Source organism: Oratosquilla oratoria, chromosome 4 (genome assembly GCF_046742065.1).
Source record: "Oratosquilla oratoria isolate Oo_2021 chromosome 4, ASM4674206v1, whole genome shotgun sequence".
Classification (NCBI taxonomy): domain Eukaryota; kingdom Metazoa; phylum Arthropoda; class Malacostraca; order Stomatopoda; family Squillidae; genus Oratosquilla; species Oratosquilla oratoria.
The window spans coordinates 27,285,253-27,308,045 of record NC_134780.1 but is presented as its reverse complement, the minus strand read 5'-3'; the positions used below and the strand labels follow the sequence as shown (position 1 = coordinate 27,308,045).

Genomic DNA, 22,793 nt, shown 5'->3' with positions numbered 1-22,793 from the left:
TCCAGAAAGGGCGAGGTGGTACAGGGCAGTCACAGACTACGAGCCCCTTGTACTTCCTCGCTCCACATCAAGAAAGGTGGAAACTCTGCTCTTCCGTCTGCGCCTGGAGGACCGTTGTTTCTGGCAAATCAAGAACAACCCCACGACCGAAGAAAAGATGTCAACATTGCCGCCACCCTGAAGCCACCCTTGACCACTACCTCAAGCATTGCCCCGCAACTGCTTTTCTGAGGAGAGGGCCTCCGACAACATCTGAGGGTCTTGAGCGCCGCCTATGCAGCCACTTAAGTCCGTACGAACTGCGTCGGCTGGTGGAGTGTCAGCCCCCCCCTTTAAATTTCTTATATTGTACTTTTGTTTGTATACTCCGTTCATGTCAGGAAGGGTGAATTCACCGGGATGTGCATACGTATTTCACACAATTTCTGTTGTTTAAGGACCTCACTTCGTCGAATGTCAACAGCGCACAAAGCATTTCCTGTCATTTAGCTATATTTAGTGGGGTTTCGTCTGGTCCAAATTAAAATATCTTTAGGTGCATTCAGTAATGTTACGCATCAGCGGCGGCGACAGGAATTTTTAGTTGGGGAGGCTAAGGGGGGGCTGAGCAAATTTTTTGGGGGGAGCTAATAGTAATATGATAATACACATATATTATCCTCATTTCAGAAGGGGAGGGGGTTAATGGTAGGGCTAGCACTGATGGCTGACAAATCTTTAGCCCTGGCAATCAAAAATTCCACAATAAAATTATTTCAATGAGTGTTTTAAATTTTCAATTTGCTCATTTCAGTTGGGGGGGCTGGCCACTTTTTTAGGGGGGCTAAAGACCCCCCAACCCCCCCCTGGCGCCGCCACTGTTACGGATCTCTGCAATTAACTCACCTTTTCTATTGCACGTGGGTCGTGATCATGGTGTCACGAGCGAATGGAAGAAGATTACCTCTACAATAGTCCGGGGCAGGGAAAGGCAGGAATGTCACTTTCTTCACTTTATTCTAACTAACGAATATGAGGATTTTACACGTGTGTTTAACACCGGGTCTAGGCTTACTCTGATAACCGGGGTATGGCGGGCGACGCCGGGACCCCCCACGCATACCCTCGATACATACCCCTTGCTTACTCTCCGAATCACGCATCAATCACACGTTACAAATCACGTCACGTCCATACTAACCATCCAGGCGCACTATGCAACATTCATTCATGCTCTTTCGCCAAAGTAATTACCATCACATGCTTCTCTTCCTTCTGTGGTTTTTAGCATCACACTGGAGCACACAACGTCGTTTATAACCGACCTCACTGACGGTCATATTTTCCTCAGTAATAGCGCAACACAATTTGGTAGTCTCCCCTTCCCCCATTAAAAATATGTCAAGCTTCCTATAGTTCCTACCTCTACAGGTCTTTGGCGCGTTTTCTCCTTTCTTTCTTTTCCTTTTTTACAACCCCATGGGAAAGTGTTGATTGAAAATTTCCTTTCAATATTTGAGTTTCCACATGAAGCACGATTTTTTTTATATGGATTAAAAAATAACGAAATAACAACTTGTGCACGGTGTCAGATATGGTTGTATTTTTCTCATTAATAATTCTGGGTGAATATGTACAGTAGGTCCTCCCAATGACGTTGACGTGTAATCGAAAGGGAAGGTAAAAATTATTTTTCGTTTTGTTTTAATCTGTAGAATTGGATATATACAATATAAACTCGAATAGCATTTACAATACTTTCTATTTAACTCACCCACTCCGCTGGATCTTGAACCTCGTGTATTTACCTAGTTTTATTTTGTGGGAAGGGGAGCTATGTTCGTGGTGTCCCGCCTGTGCATCTCGGTGTCTAGTTTGATTTTAAACTCATGAATGGTTTTTCCGCATACTATTTCATTGTCCAGTTTGTTCCAAGTGTCCACTACTCTATGTGGAAAACTGTTTTTCTTCAGTTCTCTTCTGTAGCTATGTTTTTTTTTTCTTTCCATGTCCTCTTGTGTTTCTCTTGTCCCAGTTTAGTAAGTCCTCTCTATCGAGTATCTCTGTGCCTTTCATGATTCTGTAGATGGTCAGTAGGTCACCTCTCTCTCTTCTTTGCTCCAGCGTCGGTAACTCCAGTTTAGCCAATCTCTCCTCATATGATAGGTTTGCAAGTGCAGGTGCCATTTTTGTTGCTGCTCTCTGGATTCTTTCTATTTTCTTTATATTCTTTTTGGTACTGGGTGACCGCAATGTCGCCGCATTTTTAGTCTAGGCTTTATCAATGTAACCAATATTTTTTCTATCATGTCTTCATCCAAGTATGCAAATGCCACTTTTATTGATCTTAGCAAGTTGTATGCCTCCCCGACAATTCTGTTAATCTGTAGGACAAGTTGTTTGTGATAATTACACCCAAATCTTTTTTGGATCCTGTGATAATTTCTTTTAATAATTTTTTGGATCCTGTGATAATCTGTAGGACAAGTTGTTTGTGATAATTACCCCCAAATCTTTTTTGGATCCTTCTTTACCTCCTTGGTTCCAATTGTATATTTTCCTGATATTCTGTTTTTGGTTCTTCCAAACTCCATTATGCTACACTTCTTAGTATTAAAGTCCACTTCCCATTTCTGACTCCAGTTCCATACCTTATTCAGGTCTTCCTGCAGTGCTTCAGTCCTTATCAATTTCTACTTTCCTTAACAGTTTGGCATCGTCTGCAAAGAAGCTCATATAACATTTCACATCCTCATCCATGTCATTCACATAAATAGCAAACATTATTGGTGCCAATACAGATCCTTGCGGTGCTCCACTGATCACCTCTTTCCAATCTGAATATTTTTCTCTGAGCACTACTCTCATCTTTCTACCAGTCAGGAAGTCCTCCATCCATTTTAGTAGGTTCCCTTGTACTCCTCCTATGTGTTCCAGTTTTTTTTTAAGTAATTTTCTGTGTGGTACTTTGTCAAAAGCTTTTTGCAAGTCTAGGAAGGAACAATCAGCCCATTCATTTCTTTCTTGCACTATGTCTATCAGTCTTCAGTAGAAGCATATTAAGTCTGTGGTGCATGATCTTCCTTGTCTGAACCCAAATTGTCTTGGGTTTATTATGTTGTTGTCTTCCAGATGTTTTACCCATCTATTCTTGATGATTTTCTCACAAATTTTGGCTATAGTGCTTGTTAGTGATACTGACCTATAGTTGGTGGGTTCTTCCTTGTTTCCTCCTTTATATATTGGTACAATGTTAGTATTTTTCCAGTCTTTAGGTATCTTTCCTTCTTTGAGTGAGCTATTTGTTATGTTGTGTATTTTGTCCATTAGTTCTTCTTTGCATTCCTTTAGAATCCAATTTGCAATTTAATCCGGCCCATGTGATTTTCTGACGTCAAGGTTTGATAGGTGTTCTGATATTTCTTTTTGTGTTGTTGTAAACTCACTCATGGGGGGAGATCGCTTGTTATTATTTTCATCCCAATTTTGTACTTTCTGGTGAAGACAGATTTAAAGTGATTATTCATGACTTCAGCCATTTCTAATTCTTCTGTGTATTCTATATTCCCTTGGCATAGTTTCACCATCTCCTGTTTGTTTTTAAGTTTACCATTCACATATCGATAGAATAGTTTGGGTTGCTCTTTGCATTTATCTATAATATCCTTTTCATGGTTCCTTTTCTCCTCTCCTCTCACTTTAACATACTCATTTCTGTAGATTCAGTCCTGTGCTGCTTTCATCCAGGTTGCTTTATTTATTCCTCTTCTGTCCATCTCATCATCCACACCATCCAACTTTCTATTTAACTCCCAAGACAATTGTTTAGGGAATCCAATTTTTTTAATGTGACAGAGAGAAATACCAATGTGAACTAGCTAGTGCAATGAAATAAAACAACTTCAAAATCATGAGGTGGTGTCATGAAGAGATATGAAATGATTACATGACTAGTGATATAAAATTAAACAATTAGCAACAGTGAAGGATTTACATAATGATAAACTGATTTAAGATAATTTACAAACATGTGATGCCCTTGTTAAGCAGAACAGTATTATTTCTGCACCATGGATGTAGGAGTCCTGAGTTCAATCCTTGGGAAATGTTGAGCATTAGTTCAAGTTACACTTATCAATCCTTCTTTGTAATTGCATACATTAAAGATGCAGTGCACCAACACTGCACTTCTGTGGTGGCACCCAATCAGTATGATAGTTCATTACATTGGTGATTATTCAGAACTTTAACTATTCCAATACACTTGATGTTTAACATGCATTTCAAACTATGCCTATAACTGGTGGTCCTACAATTAATCCTCACATTATTTCATATGTGACAAGATGGCCACAAAATAACAGCCTGAAGCTTCTAGTTAGTGTGCCACTCTGCCTAGACAACTTGCAAAGTGGGTAATGGAAGAAAAATAATGGGCTACTTCAGCAGCACACATACATACATATACCAAGGCTTTTTCCCCCTTACAAGGGAGGTAGCCAAAAAGGGAAAGGCATAAAAACACTCCCACCCATTTCATCCCTAAATACACTCCACACCCCTCCCACCCTTCCTCTCATCTGAGCACCTCCTGGATGACGGGTCATCCCTGCACCCTGCCCACCGCCCTGGGTCAGAAGCAGTGTCGCAAGACACAGTACATCCACAGCGAGGCCGCTTCATTTAATCGGCGACCCCCCCTCTCCGTCCCCCTTTGCATATAAGGCGAGGACGGGGAGAAATCCCTTCGGGCTGCGTCAAAATTTACTCACACATACTACCCCACCCCCCACTTCCCCGCCCATTCCTCCTCATGCAGTCACATCATCCATATACAACCATTCTCCACTCACCTCTGTCTTCCGTCCTCTCCCTTCCTTCCTCAACAGACATTCCCCTCTTCCCCAAAGCCCCCTTCACCCCATCCATCCACCTCATCCTAGGACGTCCCCTCATGTTTACTCCCTCCACATCTGCCTTCCATACCTCTTTTACTAGTCTTTCTTCACTCATTCTTTCCATGTGTCCAAACCATCCTAATATTCTTTCATCAACCCTATCTCCCAAATCCTTTTTCACCCCTGTTCTCCTCCTCACCTCCTCATTTCTCACTCTATCCAGCCTAGTAACCCCCACCATACTTCTCAGACACCTCATCTCAAACACATTCAAACTCCTTCTCTCTTCTTCTCTTATGTTCCACACAATCCTAAAAGTACTTCAGTGATCACACCCTGGTCATCCACAGAACTTCTTCCATTTGTGTGTTTGGGGGGAAGGCAAAACAATAATAATACACACCATTTACATGTTGTCTTTATGATATTATTATTTTTTTATTTTTTTTTTTAAACCATTGGACATGTTTACAAATCTCTTGCCTAGGTGGTTAACCAACATCATGCAATTGTTATAAGCCATTTTACTCTACTGCCCATGGACCATTGGACTGACATTTTTTGTAACATATTTAATAAGTGTTAATAACAGTATATAAATCAAGCTCCATAAAACACAAACAGGGGTGTGTGCATGAAGGTGTTGTATATTTATTTCCTTTCATTAGTTGGTCAGTCTTATCCTTTCACCAGGATTACAAAGGAGGAGCATGCCAACAGGAGACCTTTTGGTCCTTAACTAGGTCAGATGCAAAAAAAAAATATAATGATAAATAAGTATATAAATAAAAATCATAATATAAAAAGGATAAATAAACTCGGTCTGGGGCACTGATTGCATGTTATTGTGGCTAAGTAGCATACAGCTGATAATTTAGGGTCTATATGGGGCACCCTTAAGGACCAGAGCCACACATCATTTTGTCTGTGATAGAGGAAATCTCTGTTCACAGAGAAATGATGATACTTTATTATATTGCGACTGTCCCTCCGTTCTGCTGTCCCCCCACCCCTTGTTACTGTCCTGTACCATTTCTCTGAATATTAATTTCCTTCCTTTGCCTAACCCTGTGGTGGGGGAAAAGAATATTGCCACCAAATCTTCCCACTTGAGTTGTGTGAGGCAACAAAATACGGGACGGGGATAGAACTAGGCATCCTTCTTCCCGTAGCCCCAAAGGGGACCTTCCTAAAAAAAGTAAAGGCATAAGAGGGTCTAGGAGTTTTCCAACCAGTACCCTAAGGTTTGGGTCTTTTAATGTGCGTGGATGTGGTACAGATGAGAGTAAAAGGGAAAAAAAATTGAAAACTGGAATACAGGACACCTAAATTGGAGAGGTATATGGACAATATGTACCAGCTATATGAAGCACACAAAACATGCTTGCAGCTCCAGGATCTGCTTTGTTGACTTGTACTTTTTTTTTTATTTGCTTTAAAGGGGTGTGTCCACTGTATACCGTGTTGCTAGATCCACTTGGTGTTCATATATATAAAATTTTACTCAGATATTGTTGCTTTCAAATTAATATACCTGTAAAATGTAAAAATTTACCAAATTTTCATGCAAAATTTTTAAAATCTTAAAAATATGGGACAAATCATGTCCCGGGGAGGGTCAATATGGGATGCGAGACAAATGCTTTCAATATGGGACAATCCCATATAATACAGGACATCTGGTCACCCTGATTTATGCGGTCAACAGTCATTACAGTATCTCAATACTGAGAGTTTCACACAAACTATATAACATTTTAGCTTAGACTTTTGAATATTCCTTTCTTTACCATTTTTTCTTACTCCAAATAACTTGACAAAGATAGAGTAGAGGTGCTGTATTACAATGCACTTGAACAATCCTTCACAGAAGGTTCCACAAAACTGTCATGGAGTACAGGTGCTGTATTACAATGCACTTGGACAGTCTTTCAAAGAAGGTTCCACAAAACTGTCATGAATCCTCTCATATGCACTGAAACACTCTAGATCAAGCCATAACACACCAATTACGTCATTACTAAATACCATTACATGTACTGGGATAAAACTTGGCTGTACAAAGTCAAAATGTGCAACTTGTCCAAAACCATGATACCTGAAAGCAAAAAAATACATATGAAGGTATATATTATGAAGAAGTAATACTTTTACAAATACAAAGTAAATAAGAACATACTCAGAACAATTGCAGGCAAACGATTTAGGCAGCAGAAAGAAATACTTATCATTCTGGATAAAGAACTCAAAGAATTACACTAACTGCCTCTACAGCACAGAATCCAACAATTAAAGTAAAGATAACCCACAAACAATACAAAATAAAGCCATGAGAATAATAATTGACTGCAATTAAATAACCCTAATAGAACATCTACACTCAAAAAACAGTATCTTCCCCACAAAGAGGTACATGAGAATGATAGACACACATTTTTTATGCAAGAAACCTTGAACCCACCTATTCCTCGCATCACATAACAGAAACACAGCCCATCATATAAAAAAAAAAACACTCCAGCAACATTCTAGTCAAACATCTACAAGAAACTATCCTCAGTGCCCTATAGCACTGTCATGCAAAACACACACACACACAAACACACAATTATAAAACAAACATTCCTTAACATGCCACCCAATTAAAATATAAGTCAGCAGATATATTCTCTTACTTTAAAATGACAAAAATGTGTCCACAACTGACTCAAACATAGGTTATATCTAAGAATAATAATATAACTATACCCTTATGACTTACCTTGCAATACAATGGGAAGGTGGATTATAACCTCTTGTTGTACATCCTTCTGGTATGATGAACGGCTTTTTCTCACCACTTGTTATGCCATCTCTCTTTAGTTCTGCTTTCAATCTTTTCAAAGAAGACAGTTCTCTTTGTTCTTCATCAGATACAATGACAGGATATCGAAGGCAAACTTTTACTGTAATCTCACTTGCAAAGACATTTGGATCACCTGTCACCTGAAAAAATATTGAAGGTGTGTACAATTCTTTAAAACATTTAGTAATGTGTTTATTAGACATAATATTCAGTTATAATTATAAAAGCTTAACAAAATTACCTTAACCCCATGTATTTCATTTTCATCTTTGTATCTAAACATTATTATTTCAATACCATGAGCTCCATATGTTCCCTTGAATAAGCCAGGAGAGAATATTTCGCTTGGACAAGTGTTGTTTGATGATAGAAGAGTTCTTGGGATGTCACTGGAAGCTGGAATGCGGAATAATTTGAACTCTATTCCAGCACTGAAATAAAATGGATGATAATTGTAATAATTGTGGCAGCACATATAAACATTAGGCGTTTTTACCAACGCATCAGAATATCAAACGCTAGCTAACGCTTTCAAACATGTTTGCAGTTCTTATCAAACGACTGGGAGAGGCGTTTGAAGATACGGCAGCGAATATGCTCGGAATAGCTAACACGCACTCTGATTGGCTGGAAGGTATTGCCATTCCTATCACATTAAATAATTACAATTCTGAGGCCCTAAGGATTATGATAATTGTTTTATATGAAAAGAAGATCAAAGTAGTAACTTGTTCCTGGCATTAGAATTCCAAAGAATTGTCCATAAGACTTGAAATAAATGGTTGTGTTGTCTTGTGATACCTCAACACAGTTCAGACATATGTCTAGTGAGGGACGTTCGTGTCAGTTCATGTGGTTGTGACTTCGTCTTCCAGTTATGTGAACTTGGTGTAGTTTATGCTATATATCCGTATAATACTTGCTGAAAAATAAGAATTAAAGGATTACCTTATTGCTGTATGCTATTGACATCCGTATTAAAGCAAATATATCGGAGAAATGATATTTGTTTTGAAATGCTGCTGAGAGAACACGAACACTGCGTACATCATGGACGACTGCTGTAACCGCTAAGATTTCATTCCAACCATTTATCCCCAAAATTTCCACCAACATGGAGCGAGAACTGTAAGTAATGAATGAAAAGTATTTTGTTATCTTATATTATTACAGTAAATAGTTTCAGCCTGTTCAAGGACCTTAATTTTAGTGTAGGGCTGTACATTGTTATTTGTACATACATACCACAGATTGTTTCTTCCAAACAGTAAAGCTTGACCATAGGGTAGCCTCTAATTTTTGTATGTTTAGGCCCTTGTGGCATGACTATGTCAGTCTTTAGTATTGTGTTGTGCTTCTAAATATACATGTAGGTCACACATGTATTTTTTCTTCACTGTTTCTTATATCCTGTATAATTTTGCACTTGAAATGATATGACTTCCTTACTATAATGAGTGCCTGATTTTTCAGGGAAGGTGAAAGAACTGTGGAATTATGAGGCTACAGAAGCACTCCTGCAACTTGTCAAGGCAAACTACACGCGCCTAAATGACAAGAAAACTACAAAGGCCGTTGTGTGGAAGGACATCACCAGAGTGTTGCAGGAATTGGTAAGTTATTATTTAGGCCATGTGAGTTCATTTTCTTATTGATATTCGCCATAATAATCTGTTAGTAACCACAATTCATTACAGCTGGAGTATCACATTTAATATATATTTTTTTCCTTCAGGGACTAGCAGGCATCCAACTGCATCACATTGAGGTATTAGTTAAATGAAAACTGTTATGATGTATGCATGTCTATTATGTAAGCAGTGCACGTAATATGTTCCTGTCCGGATGTTGCCTACCACCAATGATGCTTTTCTGTATGTGGCATATGCTATGTGTCAGGTCCTTATGTTATAATGGGTAGCCTCTCAGTGTTACCTGCCTTTGATATTGGGAAGCTGGTTGCCAACTGCTTGATTCGTACATGATTTTGTACATGCACGTATGAATACTAATAGCTTTTTAAGTGACAGCATGGGTATGGTAACTGGATTCTGTATTATAATTTTAGTGCTTCATCATTACTTCATTCCATTTTCCTCCTCAAGGTTAAGGTACCATCGTCATGAAGCATCACACTGTAATTCACAGTGTGATCTGCATTCCAAGACTGTAGTGCCCCTGCTCTATGTCTGTGTTTTATATGCTATGAACCTAAAAAATTTCTTCACATATTTTTGGTTTAAAAATGGTTAACCAGACCATTACTTTATGTGCTTCCCAATTAATGACCTCTCTCTGTCAAATGTGTGTTTAGGAATCCTTATGATGAAAAGGTGCATGTATCAATTAATATTGAAAAATATTAATTCCACTTTGACTTTTCCCCCAAATTAGATCACAGGCGTGGAACTGAGACAAGTTGAGGGCAAGTGGCGCAACCTCAAATCAATATTCCATCATTATGAGGACTACAAGAAGGCAAGTGGGAGGGGAAAGAAGACTGAGCCACGATTTTACAATCTCCTGTCTTCAATTCTGAAGAATCATCCCCTGTCCCAGCCAGATCTGTGTGTGTTGGAGGGCACAGAAGTGGGTACTAGGAGTGTGGCAGAAATGGAGGTTGACAACCCTGTGGAAGAAGACCCAGTCACACAAGCCTCATTACTAGACCCTCAGCATGGTGAAGCCTCGCAATGTGCCCCAACTCCTCCTCAAGCATCACCACCAGATCCTCAGCCTGCTCATGCCTCACAAGCCCCACAGCCTGCTCCAGCCACACGTGAGGAGCCACCTGCAGCCCGAGGGAATGTCCCACCCCCAAGAAGAACAAGAACCAGAAGCTTAAGACCCTCTGCAGACAGAAAGGAACTGTTATTGTGCGTGAAATATATGAAAAATACACTGAAAACATCTAGTGATAAACAACAAAACAGTATGGCAGAACTATTTGTCTTGCATTGCAGAATGTGATAGAGAACGCCACGAAATGGACATTGAGATAAAGAGGGAGAGGTTGAATATCCTAAGATTAAAAAGAATTGAATTAGAGTGCAGACAAAACAATGAGTGATTTTGTAATAAAATATAATACCAAATAACTACATGGTGACAAATGACTATAACACAATGTTTTGACTCTCTGAAGTCCTCTTCAGGTGTGATGTGGCACATATAATTGGATGTACTGGTGCTTGCATTGAAATGGTAGAATGGTAGGTTGGAGAGAATGCAGAGGGCAATGGAGGCAGGAAGGGTGTCAGAACCGGTAACTGAAGTCACCCTTGTGGTCTCTGACTTGTCAGAAAGACTTCAGTTACCGGTTCTGACACCCTTCCTGCCTCCATTGCCCTCTGCATTCCCTCCAACCTACCATATGAACACAAGCAAAAGTACATCCAATTATATGTGCCACGTCACACTTGAAGAGGATTTCAGAGTGAGTCAAAACACTTTTACAAAATTTTGGGAGGCACAATCAATAAAAACCATGTACATATGCCTTGCTGTGGATGTGCTGTGTCTTGCGACACTGCTTCTGACCCAGGGCGGTGGGCAGGGTGCAGGGATGACCCGTCATCCAGGAGGTGCTCAGATGAAAGGGAGGGTGGGAGGGGTGTGGAGTGTATTTAGGGATGAAATGGGTGGGAGTGTTTTTATGCCTTTCCCTTTTTGGCTACCTCCCTTGGAAGGGGGAAAAAGCCTTGGTATATGTATGTATGTACATATATGTGAATTTTGTATATTTTTGTAACATGTAAAGAAATGTAAAAAAAACAATATATTTTGGCTAATTATTGAAACCCTAAACAGTCATATTCCAGGTTGCTTTTACTTTTTCCTGTCACTCACTGTAGCATTGCCACTATTGCCTGCCTTTTTAGCACACCAGCCTGGTCTCGTGGCAGGGCAGACAACAATGAAGAACTGAAATACTCAACAGCATCATCCACCAGCCCATCCCTCTCGAGGATGTTAATTTCATCAGGCTGAGTTATTGATATGTTGTGAAGAACACAGCATGCTTTTATTATTTTAGGTATCCGAAGAATATCAGCATCTACATGCTTCAATCGTCGAAACCTACCTTTTAAGAAACCAAAAGCATTTTCAATGGTAACTCTTGCTTTGGAGAGTTTAGTATTGCAGAGAATTTGTGCTTGCGATAAGTTTCCAGAGTTCTTAAATGGTACCATTACATGCTTTTGGACTCCAAAGGCAGTCTCCTACAATATGATATTGTGGTGATGGGAAATAATTTAGGTCACCGTTTTGGATTTTCTTATAAAGTGAAGTTGACTTTAGCACTCGGCTGTCATGTGCAGATCCCGGGAAGCCCACTTGAATGTAGGAAAAACTTTTATTAGGCAAGCAAACTGCAAGTAAAATGACACTTGTGTTTTTGTGTTCTATCAACATAATCGGCCTGCGTGGGTGATGGAGCTTTGATGTTAATGTGGCATCCATCCAGAGCCCCTACCACACCGGGAATTCCTCCCATTTCTTGGAATTCATGTGCAATTTCAGAAATTTTAGGAGGAATTGGCCACAAAAAGACATCCTTTCCTGCATTGCACCCATATCTGGCTCTGGCTGCATCTCTGCCACGCTTGCAACTGCCAATAGAGGCATCATAGGTCCTGATAGAAGAGACTGGTTTTCGTCATCTTCCATATGAGTATCAGAGTCGGTGCTGCTGTCCATTCGTCCCTTGGCTCAATTCTCGTAGTCTGGCTTGATGTTCCCACCACGGATGCTGTCTCTGTTATGATCCGTACGACACTTTTTCCGAGACGGTGCGAGCGAGGGTCGTCTGGCAGCACAGTAAGTCGTGTTTACCAATGACTTCAAACATGTTTGATAGCGTTTGATATTCTGGATGCGTTGGTAAAAACGCCTAATGATTTTGGGACTGTCCTTAGACACATCCTGCCATATAACATACATGTACATCAACCAAAAGGACTTTTCTCCTTTATAAGGTATATGACCAAACTCTTCATTGCACATTAACATACTGCTTACCTTAAAACTGAATGGAAGGTCATTAACTTGTATGAAGTTAATATTTCCATTAAGCTCTTAATGTGTTCTTCACTGTTTTGACAATGGAATACCCATGTACCTTTAATCTGGTTGGATGAGAAAATGGCATTTGAGTTTTTGTGGGAAAAACAAATATACATCAATAAATATCTAAGCACAGCTCCCTCTCAAGAGTTCCATAAAATAAAACTGAAAATTTATTGGAAACATAAAAGTATAATGAATATCAGGAAGAAATAATCTTTAAAATTTGCATCTAGTTAAGTGCCTGGTGATTATCTGACTGATTTATTGCAGCCTGTTTTGACAAACAGTCATCTACAGATGAATCCAAAGAGATGGTTTTATGGGATGATTCCCTACAGCATTGTTGGGAGCAGATTTGGGATTTAAGGGAGCCAGAAAGGGAAAGCATGAACATGTCTGAGATGAAGTGTATGAAGCATTATTACAAGGATGGATAGAATGAGAAATGAGGAGGTAAGGCAGAGTGGAGTAAATATAGAGTTGTTAGACAGAATAGATCAGTGTGTTGAGATGCTTTTGGGCTCATGAGTGAGAAAAAAGTGTGGAAAGTAGAGGTGGATGGAGTGACCTTGAAAAAACCAAAAATGAGCTGGATGGATGGAGTGAAAGAAAGTTGGACATACATGAAATGTCTGCTGAGCAAGGAGGAGAGAAAACAAAAGAAAGATTATTTCTTCCTGAAGAGATATTGTGAATGGATGAAGGAATGTCATACCCTAAAAGGAATTTCTTGCATACTTCATAATTTTTTCAAGTGGATGAGTAAAGGGTTGTCATATGATACAGTAATGAGGATGACAGATAAGTTTTTGAACAGGTATATGCTTTGATTTGGCCATCACCTAATAAAGGGTAAAGGATTTTTTTATTGGGGTGTATATATTTGCAATACATAAATCATAAACCTTTGTATTCATTAGGTAATGCATAAATCTAAAACTTAGGCTCACTCTGGTTGAGTATCATAGGATCATGGAGACTGGATGTACCTGCTTTATTTCAAGTGTGCATGGGTCAGGATGACTTGCACACATACACTGGAAAGAACTCCGGGCTCCATCTATAATGAATAGTGGAACTTCTTGGAGTGGTTTTTGCACATCAAATATATCAGGCCTCCACTCTATGCAGAGAAGCTTACCATCCTTGTACTGCAAAAAATATAAGTATTACTGCACTGTATGAGAGAAATAAGAAATAAATTATGTATGTCAATTTCTTACTTGAACTGATTTTATTTTTTATAATATGGAAGAAAGGATAGCAGGAAAGCTGTTATGAGCAGTCAAGAGTATTTATGAGAGCAGTATAGCATGTGTTAGGATTAGAAATGGAGAGTGAGTGGTTTGTTCAACTTATACATGGGATGGGGTGGTGCAAGAGGTAAATGCAAGGGTAGTGGGTCAGGGATTGGAGATGGTTAAAGAAAATGGAGAAAAGTGGGAGATAAGCCAGTTGTTGTTTGGTAATGACACTGTACTTGTAGTAGGATCAGAGGAGGGATTAAGGAAGTTAGTGACAGACTTTGGGAAGGTGTGGGAAAGAAGGAAGTTAAAGATAAATGTGGGCAAAAGTAGGGTGATGAGATGTACAAAGGGAGAAAGTGACAGCAGACTGGAAGTGAGCATTCAGAGAGAGACTGGAGGAAGTGGATAGTTTTGAATGTGGCAGGAAATAGAGGAGTGGGGGTGGAGGTAGAATGTAGATTGAGAGAAGTGAGTAAATGCCTTGGGGGATTAAAAAGTGTAATGAGAAATAGACATTTGGGAATGGATGCTTAGAGAAGATTGTACGAAGGAGTAGTTGTGCCGACAGCACTGTATGGGGCAGAAACATGGAACATATATAAACATATCTACATATATATATATATATATATATATATACATATATATATATGTATATATATAAATATATATATGTATAAATATATATATATATATATATACACACACACACACACACACACACACACTTTCAACGAACGGACGGCTTGACGAACGCTCTGAAGAAAAGTGCAGATTGTGGATACCAACGCAAAGAGAAGTGCCTTTTCGTATTTGCAGGGGGGGGGGAATTGCTCGTGAGGTAGTGGGAAAGTAAGGAAAGAGGAGAGGGGGAGGGATTACTGGGGAAATGGAAGGTAATGAGGAGGTGGAGGAAATGGCCCTGACGGGCCGCCGAAAGGTAGACAAACGACCCCAAGACGAGTTAGATGATGACATGTCTAATAGGAATGTGAAGATTAGAGGTATAGATAGGAGCAATATAGCAGAAAGTGATGAGAATATTTTCAAGGGATTTAAAGAGAGTGGGGGGGACTCAAACCCCCCCCGACTGACAAGACTAGAGATGAAGGTTGATAAGGTGATCGAGGACTTGGAGAGTAGGTTAGGTCATATGAACACCATTTTAAAAAGGGTTGAAAGATTGGAAGAACTGGAAAAGGCGAATAAAAACTTAACTGATGAAATAGAAGAACTAAAAAGACAGTTAAGAGAGGTAAAGGGGGAGAATGAGGAATTGAAGAAGAATAGTAAAGAAAACAGAGAAACAATAGCTAAAGAAAGTAAAAATTGGAAGCAAACCCAAGAAGGAAATAAGATTTCATTCACTGACATAGTCAAACAGCAATTGAAAGAACATACTGAAGACTCAGTTCTTAAAGTGATGAGACAAAAGGAGAATATAGTAAGGGATTTAGCAGACAAGAAGAAATGTATAATTATATTAGGAATGGAAGAGAAACACAACACAGATAGAACCACAAGAATCAAAGAGGAAAATGAAAAAGTAAGCCAATTACTAGAATCAGTTCAGGAAGATGAGCCAGGAATTATGAAACAAATCGAAGAGAAATTTAGACTCGGAAAGTATAGCACAGACAAGACCAGACCAATTAAGATTAAATTCAAGTCACAAACAACGGCAGAGAATATCTTATCCAAAACAGGGAAACTAGCAACAAGTGAACAACACAAAAAGATATGGATAAAAAGAGAAATGAATAAAGAGGAAAGAGAGGAAGAAAAGCAGAAAAGACTGGAAGCTAAGACAAAAAACGAGAACAGAACGGAGTCAGAGAAAGAGAGATTCTATTGGAGAGTAGTGAACATGAAACTAAGGAAGTTCGTCATACAAAAGAAAAACATAAGGGAAACAGAGAACACAATGGAAGTGGCAGAAAACTAAGAGTGTCTTACACAAATATAGATGGATTAATAACAGGATTGAATGAGCTGAATGATTATTTGAAAGAAAAAGAACCGGACATAATGGGAATTGTAGAAACAAAATTAAAAGGCCCACTACCACCCAACAGTGTAGGACATGATGCATACAATTATTGGATTAGAAACAGAGAGAAAAAGCAAGGGGGTGGAGTTATGTTCCTGACTAAGAAGGATATAAACGTGAAAGGTGTCATATATGGAAAGAATACAGTAGAGATGATTATGATAGAAGTGGAAGACAGAGATAAGAAGAGCAGAAAATTTGTGATCAATTATGTGCCTCCGAAAACAGCCTCATGGGAGGAGAGTGAATATAAAAGTATGTTAGAGGACACAAAGATAGCATTAACTAAAATAATGGAAGACGGAGGAAGAATAGTTATGATGGGCGACTTTAATTGCAAAGAAATCTGCTGGGAAGAAATGACAGCAAAGAGTGGTGATGACTCATGGGGAAATGCTCTACTTGAGATGATTACTGACCATTCAATGACACAATGGATACAAGAGAACACTAGGTATAGAAATGAAGAAGAACCATCGAGGCTAGACTTAATAATTACATCTGAACCTAGAATAGTGGACAAGATTGAATATAAAACACCAATAGGTAAAAGTGACCACATATTGATTGAACTGGAACTTAATGAAGAAAAATATATGAAAAGAAATGAACAATATAGAAAAGGAAGAATGATGTATGAAAAAACAAACTTTGATAAAATAAGAGAATTCTTCCAACAAGAAAACTGGGAAGAAATATACAAAGAAGAAACATCAGTGGAAGAGAAATGGAATATTTTGACAAAAATTTACAAAAAAGGAGTGGAAAAGTATGTCCCAAGACAAAAACAAGAAAAAGAATATGTAAAATGCTGGTACAACAAAAGTTGTAGGGAGTTAAAAGACAAAAGAGACAAAGCCTGGACCGGATGGAAAAAAGACAGAAGACCTGAAAAATGGAAAATATATACTGATTATAGAAATGAATATGTACAAAAGTGCAGAGAGGAAAAAAGAAAATATGAAAAAGATGTTATAGAAAAGTGTAAAGATCAACCAAAACTATTCTACAGATTTGTAAACAATAAACTGAAAAACAAACAAGACTTGGAGAAATTAAGACAAGGAGGAGTTGAATACACTGAGGAAATGGAAATGGCAGAAATTATGAACAAACATTTTAAATCAGTGTTTACGAGGGAAAATATACAACCTGAAGAGATTGAGTGGAAGGAAAAAGTCCCCCCTATGGAAGAAATAGAAGTAACGAAGAATGAAATATTGACACACTTGGGTAATTTTGATGTCAGAAAATCGCATGGGCCAGATGAAATAGCAAACTGGATTCTGAAAGAATGTAGGAATGAACTGGCAGACAAAATACATAGCATAATAAGCAGTTCCTTAAAAGAAGGAAAAGTTCCAGAAGATTGGAAAAAAGCAAATATAGTACCTATATATAAAGGAGGAAATAAAGAAGAACCTACCAACTATAGACCAGTCTCTCTAACAAGTACAATAGCAAAAATATGTGAAAGAATTATCAAAAGTAGATGGGTAAAATACTTGGAAAAAAACAACGTACTAAATCCAAGGCAATTTGGATTCAGACAAGGACGATCATGCGTCACCAATTTAATATGTTTCTATTCAAGGCTAATAGATATAATACAAGAAAGAGATGGATGGGCTGATTGTGCATTTCTAGACCTAAAAAAAGCTTTTGACAAAGTACCACATAAGAAGTTGCTTAAGAAATTAGAATATGAAGGAGGAATACAAGGTAAATTGCTAAATTGGATGGAAGACTTTTTGCAAGAAAGGAAAATGAGAGTAGTGATAAGAGATCAGCACTCAAAATGGAATGAAGTAATAAGCGGTGTCCCGCAGGGAACAGTTCTGGCCCCAATAATGTTTGCTATATATATTAATGATATGGATGAAGGAATTGAAAGCTATATGAGCTTCTTTGCAGATGATGCAAAATTACTGAAAAGAGTGAAAACTGAAGAAGATTGTGAATCACTACAGAGAGATCTAAATAAAGTACAAGAATGGAGTAGGAAGTGGGAGATGGAGTTCAATACAAAAAAGTGTAGTATAATGGAATTTGGAAAAAGCAAAAACAGAATAACAGGATCATATAATTTGGGAGAAGAAGGAATAAAAAGAGTAGAAAATGAGAGGGACCTGGGAGTCATTGTTATGAATAATATGTCACCTGAGAAACATATAAATAAGATTTTTGGAGAAACTTATAATTTAATAAGAACAATCAAAGTGGCATTTACATACCTGGATGAAGAAATGGTGAGGAAAATCCTAATCACCCTGATAAGACCAAGATTGGAATATGCAGCAACGATATGGTCACCAAGTACAAAAAAATGTATAAAAAAACTTGAAAGAATACAAAGAGCAATTACTAAACTGGCACCAACACTCTCAAAACTATCATATGAAGAGAGACTACAAAAACTTAAACTACAGACACTAGAGCAAAGAAGAGAGAGAGGAGATTTGATAGCTATTTACAGAATCATGAAAGGCATAGAAATTACTGATAGAGAGAATCTGATAAAATGGGATGACAGAAATACAAGAGGACACGGAAAGAAAATAAAAAAAGACAGCTATAGAAGAGATTTGAAAAAGAACAGCTTTCCTCACAGAGCAATAGACAGTTGGAACAAGTTAGATGAGAAAGTGGTGTGTGCAAAAACAATACATGAATTTAAAAATAGTTTAGATAAAATGAGATATGAAGACGGGACCTCACGAGCATAGCTCCCCTTCCCGTAAAATACAACTAGGTAAATACAACTAGGTAAATACACACACACATACTGTACCAGTAAATCACTCATAATAGTGACATCATACTAATAGTTTTTCTGCCTGCCACCTCAGGAAATGAACCATCTTGGCATCAAGCTGGGTCTTAGCTCTATTCTTGAGGTGACTGCAGGAAAAATTATATATATATATATATATATATATATATATATATATATATATATATATATATATATATATATATATATATATATATATATATATATATATATTGTGTGTGTCATTGTGACAAATGGAAATAAGCTTCACTGCAAGGACTCAAACCATTGCCTTAGCAACTGCTTATTATAAAGCAAAGACAATAGCTTTGTATGGCCTGGCTGGCTCAGTGCTATCATCTGTGCTTCATAGTGAGTAGTTGCTAAGGGAAAGGTTTAAGTCCTTGTGGTGGAGCATATATATATATATATATTTCTTGACTAATGAGCACTCATTTACCTTGACTTCAAAGAAGCCTCCAAAGGGACCAATTTGTGCTTGATATGTTCCAATCAAACACCCATATTTCCAAAGCACTGCAAAAACAGAATAAAACTGAAATTAAAAGGTAACCCCTCTTAGTAGTGAACTATCTTTTCTTAGATGATTACAATCAGTTGACACTGACTAGAATCGATGAAGTAAGATGACAATACTCATAGGTTAATGAAGACTGGTTTCTTAACCTTTAGGGAGCAATGGGTTTTGCTGCAGTGGAACAAAATCACCTAATGTTCAGCAGAATAGATATTCAGTAGTGAAGAAACTCAGTTAAAACTGCAGTTACCAATTCTAATGACCACACTTATAACCACACTACAAAAATGATGAATCATGAAAAAAATTGAAAAGATGATAAATATAAAAAAATAATGTGAATCTGTAAATCTTTTCTTGAAATGTTTTTTAACCTAGTGAGGAGTTATTTCTGTTGAATGAAATTATGACATAATTCTGCTAAGTTCAATCCTCTAATAGAAGAGAACAGGTCCTTTGGAATATATGTATGTAAAATGACCATTTCTCAGTGATAATGCAAAATTTTGGATAATAATAATCTTTATTAATATGTTAAGAATATATGACCTATGGTGTACTTACATGTTTTATAAAGGTTTTCATATGTAGATATTGAACCAAAATCCACTATTCCAAAATCTGAAACAGGAATATTTTACTTTTATTGTAATTAGAGATGCCCTTGTTATTAGGGAATGGTTCAATACCAATCAATCTGTTGTCCCTGGTCTTTCTTGCAGAAGACCTGCTGCCTTCAGTAAATGGTTCAGTGAAAGATGAAGGTTAAGAAGGACATACTGTGGTGAAGGTGCAGCAGACTAAAGTATACTGAAGGAACATGAAAGAACTCACCTAGATCAGACCCCTCACTCTTCCATATGACGACACCTACGTAGGTGTCATAAGGCACAAATGGATATATAAGGATGCCTGCATTGGCGTCCTGATTATATTTATTTTCTAGTTGTAGCTGAGTGACCCCCAGATTCTGTTAACTGGCTTGATTGCCTTTTATATGTTTATTATTACTCAGAGTGAAAGGGCATGAGTAAATCATCAGTGACTTTATATTCTATAATATGAGTATTGTGATGTATCATCAAATCATTGTACATCAGGCATCCAATGCTGCACAATACAAAGAGCAATTACTAAACTGGCACCAACACTCTCAAAACTATCATATGAAGAGAGACTACAAAAACTTAAACTACAGACACTAGAGCAAAGAAGAGAGAGAGGAGATTTGATAGCTATTTACAGAATCATGAAAGGCATAGAAATTACTGATAGAGAGAATCTGATAAAATGGGATGACAGAAATACAAGAGGACACGGAAAGAAAATAAAAAAAGACAACTATAGAAGAGATTTGAAAAAGAACAGCTTTCCTCACAGAGCAATAGACAGTTGGAACAAGTTAGATGAGAAAGTGGTGTGTGCAAAAACAATACATGAATTTAAAAATAGTTTAGATAAAATGAGATATGAAGACGGGACCTCACGAGCATAGCTCCCCTTCCCGTAAAATACAACTAGGTAAATACAACTAGGTAAATACAAGAATTTGACTCATTGAAGAGGTTAATGTAACCAATAAATCAATCCATCTATTGCCCTGGTTCTATCTTGCAGGTGACCCATGGTGGTAAATCTGAAGAAGTACACACCTAAACAATATAGCAATAGAAAATAAAATATTAATTATGTAAATTATAATACATCAATGTAATATATGTTTGTACTGGTGGAAATCACTAACAAAATATGTTGCTAAAAGCAATACAATAGTGACAACTTGGACATTGGCATGTTTGTTTTTGTTTGTTGTGGAAGTCTAATGAATTGGTCTAGTCTAACCTAAACTAACCAAACCTCCTATAAAGTAAAAGTATGCATTTAACATCCCTAAAGGACATCAGGGTCATCATAGGCAGGAAATGATGTGATTGTATGGGACTGGACAGACAGCACATACATGGCATCTCGAAGCTCGCGACACAGCTCTGTTCAATAGATTATAGTGTACCACTTTTAACAAGGTTTCTTGTTCTTGATTTCTTCCAAGAAAAACAGATACTACAGTGATGTACTTTATTTCACCAAATTGATATTCAATTTTGTAATGATAATCACATAGGTATGCACTTCCTTAGTAAAACCCCCATAGCCCCCAGGAGACCCATAACAACTAATAATTCATAGCTCATATATCACTAAGTAAAGAGATTTTGTTTTGCCCTCTAGATCGTTTAGATGGGATGCATATACGGAAGGGTAGTATAAGATGTTCTGCATCATTAATCACTGTGACAGTTGTTTCTAGAACTTTAACTTGATACTAGTTACTAGACCAAGTGGAACTTAAAACAAAATGACATTAAATTAGAGTTGGATGCACTGGTGGGTCACCACAAATGTGAAGATAAGACTTTAGAGCCTCATCATGGAAATCAAATAAATGGATCACGTATCCCTAAGTTTATGCACCTCATTAATGTTTTCATTGATTATAATAATAATGATTTATAATGAGTCAATGACTGATTTCCTTTGAAAAAGTTATCTTTATAATAGCCATAAGATGGTGATTAATGATGCCTGATTAGTCTGAAACATATTTATTGTTCTGCATTGACCATTGTGCTTTGTTAGATAAGTCACATAGATGACACAACCATGAAAATACCTCTTTCACAGTACACTTTCCAAAGTGCATCTTCGTTTGTCAAATCATAAAACCGATGACAAACTAACTTCAAGTTTTTTTGGTCTATAACGTCGCATTTTTTAAATATATGAAGCAAGATCTCATCGGGAAGGCACAATAAAGACATCACTTCAATTTTGAGCCTCAATCTTTAGAATAGTTATAGTTTGTTTACTATTGGCGACCAAGGCCAACTCCGAGGATTTGTGTAAATCCTATACAAACTTAAAACTTTCTATCAGTATATTTATATAATGTGACAAGTGTTCTTCAAAGGGGTGTGCAGTATGCATCATAGATACATCGGATCGGAAGTACTGCTGGGGAGTAGTGTCAGTGTGATATAAGTTTATAATGGTTGTGTTGGAATGAATGAAAGGAACCTTATGAATGAAAAAGGATGAATATTTTCCTTCCCATGTCTAGACTGCGTGTAAGAAAAAGAATAGATAACTTGTGATTAGCTCAAATCATATGGCTGATAATACTTCGTGTACCTGATATGAAAGAAATTAATTGTAATGCTAAATATTCTTGGCATTGTAATTCCTCTAAACCCAAGTCAATGCCAGCATACGATTTCGTACCATTGTGCAATGTAAACATTGCGACGTGAAACTTGACAGCTGATCGGACTATTTTATATTAAAAGAAGGAAGAAGGTACCGTACTTTGTGTATTTTAAAGTGGCCCATCTAAAT

At 37.6% G+C, this 22,793-nt stretch overlaps 3 protein-coding genes across 4 annotated transcripts in view; 2 read left to right on the top strand and 1 right to left on the bottom strand.

Annotated features, from left to right (window-relative positions):
• Positions 1–966: 966 nt before the first annotated feature.
• Positions 967–22,729, bottom strand: LOC143024706 (F-box only protein 31-like). Of its 2 annotated transcripts, none has more exons than XM_076183754.1 (8): positions 22,590–22,729; positions 19,965–20,021; positions 19,323–19,399; positions 13,782–13,943; positions 12,745–12,851; positions 7,964–8,153; positions 7,639–7,862; positions 967–6,975 (listed from the first exon to the last, which is right to left on the bottom strand). In XM_076183754.1, exons 1-8 carry the CDS (start codon positions 22,696–22,698, stop codon positions 6,786–6,788), a joined length of 1,116 nt encoding a protein of 371 aa, XP_076039869.1. In that variant the 5' UTR covers positions 22,699–22,729; the 3' UTR covers positions 967–6,785. The 2 variants fall into 2 exon arrangements, with proteins under 2 accessions (XP_076039869.1, XP_076039867.1); XM_076183752.1 differs by lacking the exon at positions 22,590–22,729 and adding an exon at positions 22,072–22,415 and having other exon boundaries at positions 968–6,975.
• LOC143024254 (uncharacterized) lies at positions 8,260–12,453 on the top strand. The gene is made up of 3 exons (XM_076183039.1): positions 8,260–8,356; positions 9,196–9,335; positions 10,117–12,453. The coding sequence occupies exons 1-3, from the start codon at positions 8,260–8,262 to the stop codon at positions 10,690–10,692; spliced, it is 813 nt and encodes a 270-aa protein (XP_076039154.1). The 3' UTR covers positions 10,693–12,453.
• obe (activating signal cointegrator 1 complex subunit obelus) overlaps positions 22,661–22,793 on the top strand; it is a 64,525-nt gene continuing 64,392 nt past the window's right edge. Inside the window, exon 1 of the mRNA XM_076183746.1 lies at positions 22,661–22,754. The gene's annotated coding sequence lies outside the window, so the exon portion shown is untranslated. The remainder of the gene's footprint in view (positions 22,755–22,793) is intronic.

Bases quoted from the DNA above. Each gene is read 5' to 3' on its own strand.
- LOC143024254 (XM_076183039.1), top strand. From the start codon at position 8,260: ATGTTTGCAGTTCTTATCAAACGACTGGGAGAGGCGTTTGAAGATACG. The intron at 8,357-9,195 runs GTATTGCCATTC...CTGATTTTTCAG, and splicing joins GCACTCTGATTGGCTGGAAG to GGAAGGTGAAAGAACTGTGG. The intron at 9,336-10,116 runs GTAAGTTATTAT...CCCCCAAATTAG, and splicing joins CCAGAGTGTTGCAGGAATTG to ATCACAGGCGTGGAACTGAG.
- LOC143024706 (XM_076183752.1), bottom strand. From the start codon at position 22,219: ATGTCTTTATTGTGCCTTCCCGATGAGATCTTGCTTCATATATTTAAA. The intron at 8,154-12,744 runs GTAAGCAGTATG...ATTTTATTTCAG, and splicing joins ACCTTCCATTCAGTTTTAAG to TGCTGGAATAGAGTTCAAAT. The intron at 7,863-7,963 runs GTAATTTTGTTA...ATATTTTTTCAG, and splicing joins ATGAAATACATGGGGTTAAG to GTGACAGGTGATCCAAATGT.